The sequence below is a fragment of the Acinonyx jubatus genome, chromosome B3 (genome assembly GCF_027475565.1).
Source record: "Acinonyx jubatus isolate Ajub_Pintada_27869175 chromosome B3, VMU_Ajub_asm_v1.0, whole genome shotgun sequence".
Classification (NCBI taxonomy): domain Eukaryota; kingdom Metazoa; phylum Chordata; class Mammalia; order Carnivora; family Felidae; genus Acinonyx; species Acinonyx jubatus.
Window position 1 is genome coordinate 591,523 of NC_069386.1, and position 15,521 is coordinate 607,043.

The window sequence follows — 15,521 nt, forward strand, 5'->3', positions numbered from 1 at the left end:
CCCACTAACACCAGATTCCTAGCCTTTTTTGCCACAGACCCCTTCTCAGAATAATGTTTTCAAATGCATAAGGTGCAAATGAGTGCCAAGGAAACCGATCATACTGAAACACAGTTATCAGAATAATTTTAGAGGTGGGATATAGAATTACGTGCTCCTTTGTGAACGCATTAAACAAGCTCTACGGGCAACTTTTATGGTGATTTTTGAAGTGACGAGTATCAACCTTATCTCAAGATACCTGCAACTGTAATGAGACAGAAAAGTGTTTTGGTTGTTTGCCTCAGTAACAAAATCACAGGTGCTAATGCCATTGTACTTTGGTGCTAATATGCATAATTGAAGGAAATGCAAACGGAGGTAAAAAGCTTGAAGACATAGTATCTTCCCGTCCAAGTTCACGGATCCTTTCCATTTTGCCCATGTCCCTGGGGCCGCAGATTCCAGGAGGGCACCTGCAGTAAAGTCTCCAGGCTGCTTCTGAAGAAAGCAAAGGGAGGTTCAGAGGAGCGCACAACCGGCCTGAAGCCACACAGCCAGAGTCATCGAGCCGGGACTGGGCTCCAGGTCTCCCAGATGGCTTGTCTCTTGAGGAACACTCTTCTACCTTCTCAGCAGTCTGTCCCCTCCTGGGCCTCTTTCCTCATCACTGACATGAAGGAGTTGTGCTACATCAAGTTGTTCAAACTTCTTTAGCTACCAGACCTAATCTGCAAGAGAAATCTCGTGTGGACACACGGACACAGCAGAGTGGCGCCACGGCGGGTGGGGGGCAGGGACCCTGGGGCTGAGGCTCTTGTCCTCTTTTGGCTCTCTGCAGTTTCCAGGCTCGGAGGAACAGTCAGGAAAGTGGCCCACCGGAGTGTGTCTCAGCCCTGCGTCCTGCTCTGACCAACCGGGCGTATGCCCGGCTCCCCAGGACAATGACCCCTAGGGCCACAGGCATGCCCGGACACCCTGCAGATGTCCCACCAAGGCTCCCTCTGTGGCTGCCGGGGAACCCAGCCAAGAGCCGCATCCTGGCCAGGCTGCAGAAACCCTCTCGCCCGGGTCCTGCCAGACCACGTGCAGAGTGCCCTGCGGAGGACATGCCCCACTGCCCACAACCGCCGGGCAGCCGGCCCTCAGGCTGCAGCCCAAGAGCACGTGCTCAGGCGAGAGGCGGACGCGCCGGGTGACCCTGTGTGGTTCCAGGCAAATCTTCCCTCCCCGAGTCTCTGGAGGACACTCGTGCGAGGATTTTCCAGACTTCTCGGGTAAGAATTTGTTAGACACGAATTCCCAGGCCCCGTCCCAGACGCACTGAATCAGCATCTCCAGGAAATGGGACTAGGAAGCTGGGTTTTCCCCCAGAGCCTCGGGGGACTGCCATTGTCAGGGAAGTTGGACGACCCTGCACCGGGAGTGCACTTGGTCTAACAGCGGCCACACCTGGAGAGCTTGGAAAGACTGAAGAGTGCAGAGGCTGGGACGGCCCAGAGACCGATTCCATAGCCCCAGAGCTCTGGGCCCCTCACTCTGCGTTTTCCGCACTTTCCCGAACCTTCCAGGGACTCTGACGTACTCATCTCGGAGGCTGACCTTCGGAAGCCAGGGGTCGGCACTTTGAGGAGGGAGACTCCTTCTCTGACGTCCAACGAGGGCCTTTGGGACTAGAGCTTCCCAACCACCGCCTGCAGACTTGTTTTCTGTCGGTTTATTGATCTTGGTCGTTCATTTTGGCTTCCGCAAATATTGGAAATATTTCATCAGTTGTCTATGTTTAAAAGTTATGCGATAGTGCACAAAGTCTCAGTTTTCAGCTTTCCTGGAAAAGCCTGGCCATCTATCCCCATCAGGCCTAAATCCCCACGTGGCCGAAGTGGCTGGAGTCGAGCAGGGAGCCCCCCTGGGAGAGGGCCCATACCCCTCCAGCGGCCTGCCCCACGGCCCCCTGCTGTGTCCCCAACTGTAAAGGTAGGGTCCTCTGGCCTCACGGTTATGCTGCCTCTCAATGACCAAAGAACTGAATTTCTAACAACAACGGGAAAACAAGAGAGAGCCCGCCCACCGTGTTTGCTCACTTGCCCTAGTGCGTGGCGTTTGGGGTGGCGCCACTGACTGCTCGTTGCGAGGGAGCAGCGGGTGCTCCAAAGTCCGGGAAAATGCAGAGGACGCCGTCCTCCCCCTCAAAACAGAGACCCGGCAGAGGGCACTCATCCTCACCCCTGGCCCCGTGCTGAGATGGGCCCCAGGCAGGGGAGGGGACGCCTCATGGGCGGATGGAGGAGGAAAAGTCTCATTGGAGAGGGCAACATGTGAGGTGGACCCACGGAGGGTCGCAGTAGTGGGCGCCGTGGGACGGACCCCGAGAGTACAAGGTGCCACGGGTGTGGGCAACACAAGACGGGAAGCTCGGCCACGCACGCGTTTTGTACAATGGGACAATGGAGTGAAAAAATCGTGCACAGCCAAGAACGTGGCTTGGAGCACAGAAAGGTTCAGGCCGCAAGCCGGCCGCTCGGTGGCTGTGTGACCGGGGCAGGCGCCATCGTGCTGAGGCTGGCCTGGCCCTGCTCACCGGCGCAGAGAACCCAGGTCGGGAACGGAGGGAGGGGCGCGGGACAAAGAGGTGGGCAACGAGACAGCTACATCCCAAGGTCTGAAGCGGCTCCCGGGCTCGGACGGTCACGGCCAAGGCCACGAACGACCGGCTGGAGGTGCGGGTGCACGGTGCCGGCCTGACGCACTCACTGCCCCGCGGAACCGCAGCCCCACCGCACACCCGCACACGTGCACACCCGCAGACGTCCGGAGCTCGCATGTGATGGGGGAGTCTGAAGCAGTGCGGAGAAATAGCCCCAAAAACTCCAAACAAATGTCCCTGGGGAGCGAGGATCCGTGTGCCCTGGGATGTGCGGTCCTGTAAAGAATCCCTGCTCTAGACCGTGGGCAAACACCGCAGGACAGAAATTCAAGGTGAGTTATACAGAAGCAGTCTGTTAAGTTCGAAACTGCGACGGGGACCAAGCAGAGACGCACGCAGGTAACCGGCTCAAGGGTCAGCGTGTGCCAGACCCAGACGCCACCCGCGGCTGTTAGCCCACGGGGGAGACACTCCAGCATCAGGTCTGTTTCTCCATCTGCGAAATGGGTATGATAATCGTCACACCTGCTCTCTCTGCCTGTGGGAGAGTCCCCTGGGCTCACACGCAGGTGCCGAGAATGGGACGTGGCACACACAGAAAACAGAGCTAAGTTGTAACTGAAAATTAGCAAGAGACACTCTGAAGCATACTCCGCAGAGAGAGAGGGAGACACAGAATCCGAAGCAGCTCCAGGCTCCCAGCTGTCAGCACAGAGCCCGACACGGGGCTGGAACTCACCAACCGTGAGATCATGACCTGAGCCGAAGTCGGACGCTCAACCGACTGGGCCACCCAGGCGCCCCAAGAAAATACTCTTTAATCAAAAAAGAAAAATAGGGGCTCCCGGGTGGCTCAGTGGATTGAGCGTCGGACTCTTGGTTTCAGCTCAGATCATGATCTCGTGGTTCTTGAGTTCGAGTGCCATGTTCTCAGCACCAGTAGTGTGGTCACTGCTCGGGAGTCTCTCCCTCTCTGCCCCACCCCTGCTCACGCTCAAGCTCGCACTCTCTCTCTCTCTCTGTCTCTCTCTCAAAATAAACTTTAAAAAAAAAAGCAAAAAGAAAAATATTTCTAGGAAGCTATCACTTTGCCATAATTTTTATCTTCTTCTTTTGTTCTGCATAATTATTTTTGTAATTAACTTTATTGTTTTGCCATTAAAATATGTCATAAAGGGGGCAAAGTGTGTTATAAAACAAATAACTCTTTCACGGTCTCCTAAAGCCGACCCCTGGCAGAGACCTGGTGGCTGAAGCGAGCAGAACCCAGTGCCGGCAAGGGGAAATTGCGGGGTCCAGTCTTAGAAGGCATGCGGGTGCACGGGCACTGGGCAAGGGGATGGGTGTGGGCACTGTGCAGGAAGACGGACGGCCAGTGGTTCACGGCCAAGTCCCTCCTGCCAGGTCAGGAGCTCTGTTCAGGGTGTTACATACTTTGAATACCATCCCTAGGTGACAGAACTGTCACTTTGCAGCTTCTACCAGAGAAATGCCAACGTGGTGTTTACTGTCACCTCTCTCTCAGGAACCAGAGTGACGGTCCAGCCCTTCAAACGACCTGACCCGAAGCTCATGCCAAAGATAACAAATAACCAAGGTGTGTGGTGTGCGTGTGGATGTGGGGGAGACAGATGCCGTCCTCCTCAGGTCGGCCTGCGTGTGCCTGGCATGCACGCACGTACACGCACACACAGGCCATGTGTGCAATTCAGCGTGCTGGTGGGGACATTACCAGGCCCCAGTCCCACCAACCCCAACAAATCCCTTGATTTGTCACAGGACAAACAATCAGGGTACAGCTTCCTAGAAGTGTGTCCAGGATATGCCCTCTGGTCTCAAAGAAGGTCATGTGCAGCGGGGAGAGTCTAGGACCTCTGGGCAGCTCCAACGACAGTGAGACGGCTCAGCTCGGCAGCCCAGGGCTCAGGCACCCCCAGTGGGGGCAGAACGGGGAGGCCCCCTGTCATGTACCTGCGGGGACACCACAATAGACATTCCACCCAGGGGTGGGGGGCACACTGGGTGGGAGAAGCTACCTGCCCTGCGTCCACTGCCAAACGGCAGGTCCAAAGCACAGGACCCACCAAGGTCTCCCCGGTCTTCCTGGGTCTCTGTGGCATTAGCGAAAATGGCCACCACACGGTAGTCAGTCACTCTGCCCTGTGCTAAGCAACTGACATTCAGCATCTCAGTCCTGCCAAGAACCGGGGGAGGCAGACACCACTGTCCCCACTTAACTACAGCCCGGGAGGGGCAGGAGGCTGGCCAAGTTCATCCATGGGTCTGGCTTCCAGTGCAAGTGGAGAACGTTCCGACTCCCCACTCCTCTCACAGCTGCCAGGGTCCTGGACCCAAGTTCCCTGGGCCAAGGGGGTCCGTGTTGCCTCATCCCCATCACCTGGTCAGTCCCCATGGGTCCCCGCTCTGAGCAGGGGGGTAAAGGACTCACGCAGTAGCTAAAGGGCCAGACTGGCAAGCCACCCTCCTCTCTGAGCCTGTCCCGCATTGTCACCTGCCTTGCAGCACTCTTGTAGGACTGATGAGAATTAAGAACCTCATTAAATATTTGCTCCCTCTACACTCCACACGCACTGCTAGAGGGAACCTCCCTGAAACCTTGCTTTCATGAGCTACTCCCCTCAACGGCTCCCCAAAACTTCTAAGATCTGATTAAAATGCCTCCTCCTACACTCCGGCCCCGGACGCTTTTCCAAGGCTGCAGCATCCCCAGCACGCAGGCCCCATGCAGCCCACGCCCCGCCGCGGGGACGACGCCCCCCCCCCCCCCCCCGACCCGAAGTTCATCCATCCCCAGTCCCTCCGGGCTCTGGCCTCTCCTCCCCTACAAAGCCCTCCCGACCGCTTGGCCCGCATGGCTCTCTCCCGGCTATCCGACCGGCCCCCATCAGCGCTCCCTGGGCACACGGCCAGGGGTCCCCTAGACCCTCGGCTCCGAAACTTCCAGGCCGGCTGCCTCGGACGCCTGGAGCTCCGCGGCCGAGCAAGGACCTGGACTCTGGCCAGAGGCTCGTCGGAGGCAAGCCGGGCGGGGCAGGGAGAGCCGAGCCCAGGGCCGGGAGAGAAGCTCCCCTCCGCTCCCCTCCGCTGCGCCCGGGCGCCTGCACACTCGGGGGAGGGGAGGCAGGAAGTGCTGGGGGCGCGCGAGCTGGGACCCCGCGCCACCGACCCCGCGCCCCGGCCCGCTGCGTGTCGGCGGGTGCTCCGCGGACCAGGCGCCGACGAGGCTCCACGCCGGGCCCTCCGCGCGCGGACCAGACGGGGGTGGGGGGGGCCCGCGCCGTGCGCCCGAGGGCAGAGGGGCTTCCTCCGGGCACGGGCGGGGGGCCGCCGGCTGCGCGGCCGTAGAGGGCGCCCAGCGGCGCGGCTTGGCCCCCCGACCTCCCCCCACCCCGGTGCCGAACACCCGGGCCGCGAGGAGAGGGGGGCGCGGGGCCGGCCGGCGGGGAGGGGCGGCCACCCACCTGGTGCGGGTCCGGGGTCGCCGGGCGCCACGGCGCAGAGCAGCAGGAGCAGGGGGCGCAGCCGCGGCGCGGGGCTGGGGCGGCCGGGCATGGCCGGGGCGGGCGGCGCCGAGGGGGGGGCCCCGCGCGCGCGCTCTCGTCCGTCCCGTCCGCTCGCTGCCCGGTCCCGGTCCGGCTCAGGACATGCCGGGCCCGCGCGCCGCTCCCGCTTCGGGACCCGGCCTGCGGCAACAAAGGCTGCAGGGCCCGCCCCCTCGGCGGCGCAGGAGGCTCCAGGGACCCAGAGCCCGACGGCTAGAAGGAAAGAAAGAAAGAAAGAAAGAAAGAAAGAGCGGAGCGAGGGAGGGAGCGCGGGAGGGGGCCGCGCGGCCGGCCGCCCCGCCCCGCCCTCGGCCCCGCCCCTCCCGGCCTGGCCCCGCCCCCGCCGCCCCGCGGGCCCCGCCGGCCGCTGTTTGGGGGCGGGCCCGGGGCCGGACGCGCGCGGCGCCCCCCGACGGCCCCGACAGCCCCGCCGGGTCGCATGCGCCCTCTGGCGGCGGAGCTCAGCCGGGCCTCTTGGCCGCGACCCTCCAAGCCCCCCAGAAACTGGAATTTCCGGAATGTGTCTTCCCTGAACTGCGCTCCCTGCGCCCGGCAGGGCGGCCCCCTCTACGAAAAGGGGTACAGAGGCCTTCCGGGGACCCCAAGGTGGATGCTGCTCCAAAGCAGGCTCAGGAGAGAGGCCCGGCCAGAGAGCGGTGGCTCCCAGGCGGGGCTGGTCCCGCAGTCCTAGTCTCCAGGCTCTCTGCTGCACGTCCGTTAGGTTAGCGCGGGGCGCAGCAGTGCCCCCCACCCCGAGCCTTGAGGCCGGCCGGCCGCGGGCGAGGGCCCAGCCGTCTGCCCTCGGTGGCCGCGGCCCTTCCTCGTGTGCGGGCAGGAGCCCGCTCCCAGGAACACTCCTGCCTTCGCTAAACCTGGTCCTGCTCAGGGACCTCCTCCTGTTCCTGGGGACGACGGGTCGTAGTCAGCTGCCCTGCCCAGCCCTGGCGAAGACCCCTCCCCTCCGAGGCCCACATGCCTCCTCACTGCCCATCTCCCGCGCTCCGTCCCTCATTCCTGGAAGCTCCCTCCTGACTCCTGCACCCTTAGCCCTGCTGTCCTCCAGGGGACCCTGGTAGCACGTGGCCTTGACGTCCTCCTTTCCAGCGACGTTTCATTCCACATGTGCCACCAGCTCCCAGGGCCACAACCTAGGCTGTCTCAGCCCTGCCTGCCCCACCTCTGAAACCTGAGGATCAGATGCCTGACCTTCAGACGGGATCCTGCGACTTTCCTCACCCTCCCCAAACCCACATCACACTATGTGTTTTCTTCCTGTGGTCCCTTGTCACCTTCTTCCTCTCCCCACCTACCAGCCCCTCCGGACTTCACCTGTCTCCCTTCCTAGCCACATGCACTGTTTGACCCCTGTGCCCCCAACTACCTCCCATTCCCCCCCCACTACCACACCCTGCCACACACCTCACCTGAACACCAAGCACCCGCGAAGTCCCCTCCCTCTGCACAGTGGGACAGCATGAAGTCCCTGCCTTCTGCACACAGTGGGGCGGCAGGAAGTCCCGGCACTCTGCGCACAGTGGGACGGCAGGTCACTCCAGCAGCGGGAGACAAATGCTTCTGCCATTTTTGTGCCCTCCCCTCCTGCTTCCCGAAGGACCTTGCTCTGGGTACCCCCTCTTAGCTAGGTCCCTACAGCTGGTGACCCTCCATCTAAAGCATTCTGCTCTCCCTCCTTGAAAGGCACTGACACTACTCCTCCACGGCCTGGGTGCCCCTCTGCTCCCCTTCCCCGTCCCACTTCTCCAGGGGCATCTAGACTTCTCCCCTGCTGGTGCCCCAGGCTCACCCCTCCTGCAGCCTCCATTCTGGCGCAAGGGCGGTCTTCCTCCCGCCCGGCCCTGAGCTTTCCAGAGGCGCCCCCACCCCACTGCTCCCCTCCACCCTCACCCGCCAGTCATGGCACCGACCTCATGGAATGACCAATGACCGAGGTCTGCTCCCGGGGTCCATCAACCCCGCCCCCTGCGAGCGGTCAAGTCGGGTCTTACTCGCCTTTGCGACCCGGCCCCCAGCACAGTAAACCTGAGAGACCAAGAGGATCTGGCGAGAGGATGCACAGCACCCCCTGGCGGGCACCACCGCCTGCCGTCCCTGCTCCTATGGCCAGCCACTGAGACCAAGACCGGTCAGAGGCCTCCTGAAAGGCAGCCCTGGCGCGTGCGTCTTGGAGCCTCGGGCTGACAGCAGTCCGCACCTGCTTCGGTTCCAGGCCACTGCCTGCCTTCGTTCCGTGTGCACCCTGCTGGGCACCGTCTCCGTGCCCCTCCTCACAAACATGCTGGACACACACACACAAGATACACACACAATGACGAGGCTTAGTCCCGCCCTCATGACATTAGTAATAACCCACCGAAGAACCCTGCACATTCTGGGGGGCCAGGAGTACATTGTGGAAGGCAGCACGCTGCACACAAGTCCATTTTGAACAAAGCAAGGGATTTGGTTTTGCAGTATGTCTGATGTCATTGTGATTGTAATTGTGCAGTTAAAGAGTTCTCCTCCTAAATCTTGACAGAGATCATTTAAAAAAAATGTTAATGTTTTATTTATTTTTTGAGAGGGGGCAGGGGCAGAGTAGAGGGAGACACAGAATCCAGAGCAGATTCCAGGCTTTGAGCTGTCGGCACAGAGCCCCACACAGGGGTGGAACTCATGGACAGCGAGGTCATGACCTGAGCCGAAGTCAGACGCTCAGCCGACTGAGCCGCCCAGGCGCCCCGAGATTAAATGATCACTGTGCGAAGCAGCCCAGACATCTCCAGTGAGATTTGCCTTAGCTGAAACGTTACCAGAAACTGATCAAACTAAATGAAAAACTAGATGTATTCTGCTTCTATATATCCATTTGTATATTGATAGATTATTTTTAAGTTTATTTATTTTGAGAGAGAGAGTACAATGAGGGAGGGGCACGGGGGGGAGGGGGGGAGAGAGAGAGAGAGAGAGAGAGAGAGAGAGAGAGAGAATCCCAAGCAGGCTCTGCGCTGTCAGCACAGAGCCTGATGCGGGGCTTGAACTCACAACCCTGGGATCATGACCTGAGCTGAAATCCAGAGACAGACACTCAACCGACTGAGCCACCCAGGCGCCCCACCCCTATCGATAGGTTGTTTAAAAGGTAGCAAGTACAGTAGAGTATTGTCCATTTAAGATTATAAACGAATAGGTAACAATAAAATGAGGCTCACAATTTTTAAAAATTTAATAAAAACTCCAGGTTTCAACTTTCTTATCGCTTAATGGAAACGGCTGCCCTATTTCACGTGTTTCCTAGAGCACTCCTTCTCAGCCAGGGGTGACTTCACCTCCATGGAATTTTGCTATGTCTGGAGACATTTTTGGTGGTCACAGCCAAGGGGGGGAAGTGCTACCAAGGTGGGTAGAGGGTAGGGACGCCGCTAACCGTCCTACAAGGCACAGGATGGTCCCCAACACAAATGATTGTCCAGCCCCAAATGTCACTCGTGCCCAGGCTGAAAAACTGCCCTGGTGGATTACCTAGTTTGAAGGCCCGCGGCAAAGTAAGAGGCCTGATGTTTCAGTGACTTGTTTCACTTTGCGTTGTTTGGTAAGGCGGGCGCAGGGTAAACATTCAAAGTTCACAAACAGTGAAAAGTAACTCTTCCTCCCAAAGCTGGTCCCTGGTCCCTCAGTGCTCCTTCCCAGGGGCCGAGTCTGACGGAGTTTCTCACGAATCCTTCCAGGAAATGTGTCCGCAGACAACACAGCGACGTTTCACACGCAGGACAGCACACGTCTCGCTCTGTCCGCTCCTGGCTTTTTTTACTTAACAATGCAGCTTAGAGATGGTTCCATGGCCCGGCTTGTGAATCTGCCCCAGCCTTGAATGGGCTCCCAGCACATGGGATGCAAACCGGAACGAATTCCACTGGGGCAGGAAACCTTGTTTTGCCCGTTGATGTATTGTAAGCACCAGTGTTTTGCTGAGACTGTCCTCTGTGCATTAGGGCGACGATGTCTGTAAGAAAAGTCCAGCACCAGGGTTGCTGTTGACGGCGTGTGCATTTGGAACTTTGACAGATAGGTGTTGCCAAACTAAAGACACTATTTACGGTGAGTTCCTTCCCCCCACCACACCCCCCGAGCAAACTACGAGAGTTACAAAAATAATTTTAAATTCTAGTGTAGGGGACAGATTGTTAAACAAGAATGCCCCCCAAAAGCCCCCTCAGAGGGTCAGGAACTGGGCCAAGAGCTGGCCTTGGGAATGCCTGAGACGACTGACTGGGAGGGGAAGCTGAGCCCACAGGCCTGACTGGCCGTTGTTCTGGAAGCCCTGGAGACCCGGGTGTCCTCAGCGTAGCCCCATCTCTGAAGCATGGTGGCCTTCACATGCGAACCCCGGGGGCCCTGGAGGGCGGTCCACCCGTGGAGCCCTGAGCCATCGTCAGCTGGACAGAGGCCAGGTGTGACACGGAAGGAGCAATGAATCCCGCTATGCCTCCCCTGCCATAGCTCGCGTCATCGTCCTCCCCAAGTGAAGCAGGGTCACCACCGTCGTCATACAGGCAGAGAAGCCGCCGCGTGCACGGGCTGACATCTGCCGAAGGTCGCAGATGTGGAGGCATCAGGGGCCAGACAGGCCTGCCTGCGGCACCCGGGTCCCTGACCACGGCACACCCCAGTCCCCAGATGGCCAGTTCGGGCTTGTCCTCAAAGGGTCTGTGCTGCGGCTCCTGCTTCAGGAGCCGTCTCTGTCACACGCTCACTGCACGGGAAACGGGCCTCCTCCCTGCGCCCGGGCTTCCATTTACCAGCGCCTCCCAAGGGCCGGTGCCCAGAGCAGTGCCGACTCCGGAGGGACCCCGGTGACAGCCGCTGTGCTGTTGCCTGTGGTCAGCTCTCGCCTTGGCCCCAAGCCCGGGAGCCCCCAGAGAGCCAGGGCCAGGTGTCAGGGGCTGGCGCCCCCCAGGACCCCGGGAGAGGCCGCTGCCTGCAAGTCTAAGCAGCTCTGGAAGTGAGCTGCGCACCCAGCCTGAGCCCACAGCCAGCCTCGCTCGGGGCTCTCACCACCTCGTCACCTCCGTGATTTCTTCTCGGTGAATTGCCTTTGCCTTCTCTGCCGTGGCCTCCCTTCAGCAATGGCCGCTCTGTATCCCTGTGTCTGAAAATAACTAGAAAACTTTTAACGCTCTTCTGTTGCCTTATACCGAGGGCCTGGGAGCTCATTTATCCTTTAACATTTTTTCATGTATTTTATTAACGTTTGTAAAGGAAATATTTGTTTCAACATTTAAAAACCAGCATCTTGGGGCACCTGGGTGGCTTGGTCGGTTAAGCATCCGACTTCAGCTCAGGTCATGATCTCACGGTCCGTGAGTTCGAGCCCCGCATCGGGCTCTGTGCTGACAGCTCAGAGCCTGGAGCCTGTTTCAGATTCTGTGTCTCTCTCTCTCTCTGCCCCTCCCCTGTTCGTGCTCTGTCTCTCTCTGTCTCAAAAATAAATAAACGTTAAAAAAAAAAAAAAACCAGCATCTTGGGGCACCTGGCTGGCTCAGTCTCTTGACTTCGGGGTTGTCAGTTCAAGCCCCACGGTGGGTGTCAAGATTACTTTAAAATAAAATCTAAAAAAATAAAAAAGAAAGAAATAAAGAAACCAGAATCTTTGCTGGTAATAAAACCCTGTATAAGATAGATTATATGGGTCGTTTTTCCTTTGCTTTTTTTAAATCAATAAAATCATTTCTCTCCTTCATTTACCCAACAAATAGTCACACGTGCTGCCTGCAGTGGGGCCTAGATGAATAAAAACAGCACGAACCTCATTCTGAAATTGCTCTCGCCAACATTAAAAATGGAGCTGGTTATATAATCGGGGGGTTGGGAACAATACTTTAAAGATGAAATCAACAGCAAAATCTGTAGGGGAGAAAAAGTGAATAGATGTGCCTACGTGAAAAGCAAAAGTTCCCCAGATGATCGAACTCCATAAATCCAACATCCACAAAACGGGAGACCAGGAAAGATCAGAGAAACCAGAGAAGACCATTAAGTAAATGACACAAGGACCCTCCTCGGAACGGAAGCACCTAAGCTTCCAGATTGGAAAAGTTTACTGGCATCCGGCGCGGTGGAGAAAACACAAAAGGCTGCACCAGAGCACAACCTCGCTGCGTCCCATGCGCCAACCCCTGGGTACTAAAGAAAGTCATTTCCGGAGTTTCCAGAGAAGGGGCAATGGTCACAAAGACTGCGGTCCAAATGGCACCGGAATCCTGTCCGGCGGCTCCAGAAGGAAGGAGGCCACCTTCAGAGTTCCGAGGAAGTGGTTTCTGACCTAGTGCTCAGGTCCCCACTCTCCGTCCCCGTTGTTGTTACGGGAGGAAACACAATCAAAGAGATAAACCCAAATATTAGTGCAAAGGGGGAGCTGTTGCCTCTGAAAAGTGGGCGAATGTTCTGGAGAGACCACGGAGAGCTGCCCAGAATCGGAGGGGCGTACAGCAGGCTCTGGGCGGCGGGGACAGCAAGTCCCCAGCTACCCTGACGGGCCCTGCACCTCCCCCAGGCCCTCCACCCTGCTCACAGCTGCTGCTCTTATTCCGGAACTAACAGAGGCTCCTAGGAACGTTCTAGTTAACCCTTGAGCAGCCCTAGGAGGTGAGCGTTACTCTCCAATTCACGGGCCAGAAAAACGGAGCTTGAGTCACAGGCACGGGGCCATACGGCAACCAAGGGGCAGATTTGAAAGCGGCCGTGTCTGTGCCCCGGGGCCAGGCTCCCACATCGCGCGTTCCCGGCCACAGAGCCCAGAGTGTAGACAAAATCCGCGTGGCGTGTCAACACCGGAGAAATGCTTGCCCTCCCCGAAAGTACAGGAACGCAGACCCTGGCACGCGGCGCACGTCTCACCCACCACGTTGGCAAAGGTTTTGGGGTTTTGCTGATGAATTTGCACATAGAGCCAAGTAATTCACGGTCACGGAGTAAAGAGGCAAGTGGTGCTACAGACACAGAATCTGGAAACCCCACCACCCCCAGCGCATGCACACCGCGCACACACACGCACGCCCTGTGGGAGGAGGGGATGCGTTTGGAAGGCGCCCCTGAGCTAGGCCTGTTCGTGGCCTTGGCCTACTGCCCCCTGCTTCCCAGCCGCACTTCCTGCAGGCTCCCCAGGGCCTCTGGGGACCTTGTCACCGAGAGCTTCCTAGCACCGCAGAGCAGAACAGGGGCCCTGGGAGGACAAGGAGGACCTGGAGGGGCTGCCGGGCAAGAACCCAGAAGGCCCCATGCCCCGTGACCCGGCCACCTGAAACCACTCTGCGGGGAATGATCCCAATGGTCACCTCCCTTGTGGAAAACGATCTATGGAAGCGCTATTTTTTCATTACAGTAACAATCAAGAGATTTTTTTTTAATTTTTTCAATGTTTCTTCATTTTTGAGAGAGAGAGAGAGACAGAACACAAGCCACGAGCAGAGGAAGGGCAGAGAGGGAGACAGAGTCCGAAGCAGGCTCCAGGCTCGGAGCTGTCAGCCCAGAGCCCAACGTGGGGCTCCAACCCACGAACTGTGAGATTGTGACCTGAGCCGAAATTGGAAGCTCAGCCGACTGAGCCACCCAGGCGCCCCTCAAGGGACTGTGTTTAGAAAAGAAATTTGGGGCGCCTGAGTGGCTCAGTCAGTTAAGCCTCTGACTTCGGCTCAGGTCATGAGTCTCATGGCTTATGGTCTGAGCCCCGAGACGGGCTTGGTGCTGACAGCTCAGAGCCTGGAGCTGCTTCAAATTCTGTGTCTCCCTCGCTCTCTCTTCCCCTCCCCACTCATGCTCCGTCTCTTTCCCTCTCTCAAAAATAAATAAACGTTAAAAAAAATTTTAAAGGAAAGAAAACGAAATGTACGCCCAGCCTGCACCCCTCTCCCCCTGCAACTGCTTCCTCTGGCTTTCATGCCGCGGTCCTTTGCTGATCCCCCTGTGTCCTGCTCTGCTTCTTGATGCGGGTGGTGGTTGCATGGGTGTGTTTGGCCTATGAAAATCCATCGTCTGTATACTTGTGACACGTGGGCATGTGTGTGGACGTTGCGTTTCATTTAGAAGGTTGGCTTGGGGTGGGGGGCGCCCGGGTGACTCAGTCAGTTGAGTGCCTGACTCTTGATTTCAGCTCAGGTCATGATGCCAGGGTCACAGGATGGAGCCCCACACCAGGCTCCCCACTGAGCATGGATCCTGCTTAAGACCCCCCCCCCCGTGCCCCTTTTTCCTGCTTGTGCCCTCTCCCAAAAATATATATATCTATTTATCCCAGGGTGATGAGGGAGCGACCTCAGGTGGGGTGGGGCTTGGGGATAAAGGCAGTGTGAGTGGTCAGGGAGGACTTCTCAGAGGAGACAACATGTGACCTGAGACCTGCGGGATAAGAAAGAGCCAGTCTTGGCACCAACTGGGTACAGCACCCCAAGCAGAGGGCCTGGCAAGTGCAAGAACAGGTTTGGTGCTCTGGAACCAAGCAGAGGCTGGTATAGCTGAGTCTCAGCACGGAGCGGGTGGGGTTAGAGGGCGAGATCAGGAGAGGAGAGCAGGCACCAGGTCAGACCAGGCCTCGTAGCCAGGTGAGGCGTGAGGAGTCAGTTCTGAATGGGACGGGAGGTCACGGAGGGTTTTGGCCGGGGGCTTGCTGTGATCTGACTCGCCTTCCGAACGCAGAGGGGAGAAGGGATCCAGCCTGTCTCTGAGTATGAGACTACAAGGGGCCTCCCCATTTTACAGGGGAGAGAACAGGGACCGGAGAGGACTAGTCACTTGCCCCAAATCACACAGCAAGTTAGTGGCCAGGGGAGAGACTAGAACCCAGGTCCCCCAACGTGCAGCGACACCTCCCACGAGAGGAAGGCGACCCGAGGCCCCCGGGGTCCCCTGGAAGGAAACCCTGTGAAAGTATGGTCTGATTCTGCAAACTTTCTATCAGATTACTAGTTCCCCCAGGCACTGGCCCAGACTAGAGCTGGGTAATTGGGTTAATTTTCCCTTTTCTGACCACTGGGCAGAGAATCCCATTTGTTGCTTATTCTCCTTCTCTTAGGCAAGGGAGGCAGAGCCCTGGAAGCAGGTCTGGCTGTGGGGACGGATGGGGGACAGGAGACATGAGGAAAACCACTTCCCGGCTCCTGGTGGCAGCCTTGCAGGGGCTCCTGGTGAAGGCAGGGAGGAAGGAAAGAGCTCTTGAGGGTGGGAGCTCCAGACTAGGGCCAGTGGGGGACTGTCCACCACAGAGAAGAGCCTGTGAACAATGGAAAGGAGGGGGGGGAGGAGGAGGGGAAAAGGGGAGGAGGAGGAGGGAGAAGGGGAGG

The 15,521-nt window shown here is 58.2% G+C and overlaps 2 protein-coding genes across 7 annotated transcripts in view; one reads left to right on the forward strand and one right to left on the reverse strand.

Moving 5' to 3' along the window:
• ADAMTS7 (ADAM metallopeptidase with thrombospondin type 1 motif 7) overlaps nt 1-6,477 on the reverse strand; it is a 41,404-nt gene extending 34,927 nt beyond the window's left edge. For 2 of the 4 annotated variants that reach the window (XM_053223436.1, XM_053223434.1), the window contains exon 1: nt 6,109-6,475. In XM_053223436.1, coding sequence (XP_053079411.1) covers nt 6,109-6,199 — 91 coding nt within the window. In that variant the 5' untranslated portion in view covers nt 6,200-6,475. Of the gene's footprint in view, nt 1-6,108 lie in introns of all 4 variants that reach the window. The other 2 variants (XR_008298879.1, XM_053223435.1) reach the window with 2 other exon arrangements.
• TBC1D2B (TBC1 domain family member 2B) overlaps nt 1-15,521 on the forward strand; it is a 334,347-nt gene that overhangs the window by 101,915 nt on the left and 216,911 nt on the right. The window lies entirely within an intron of this gene.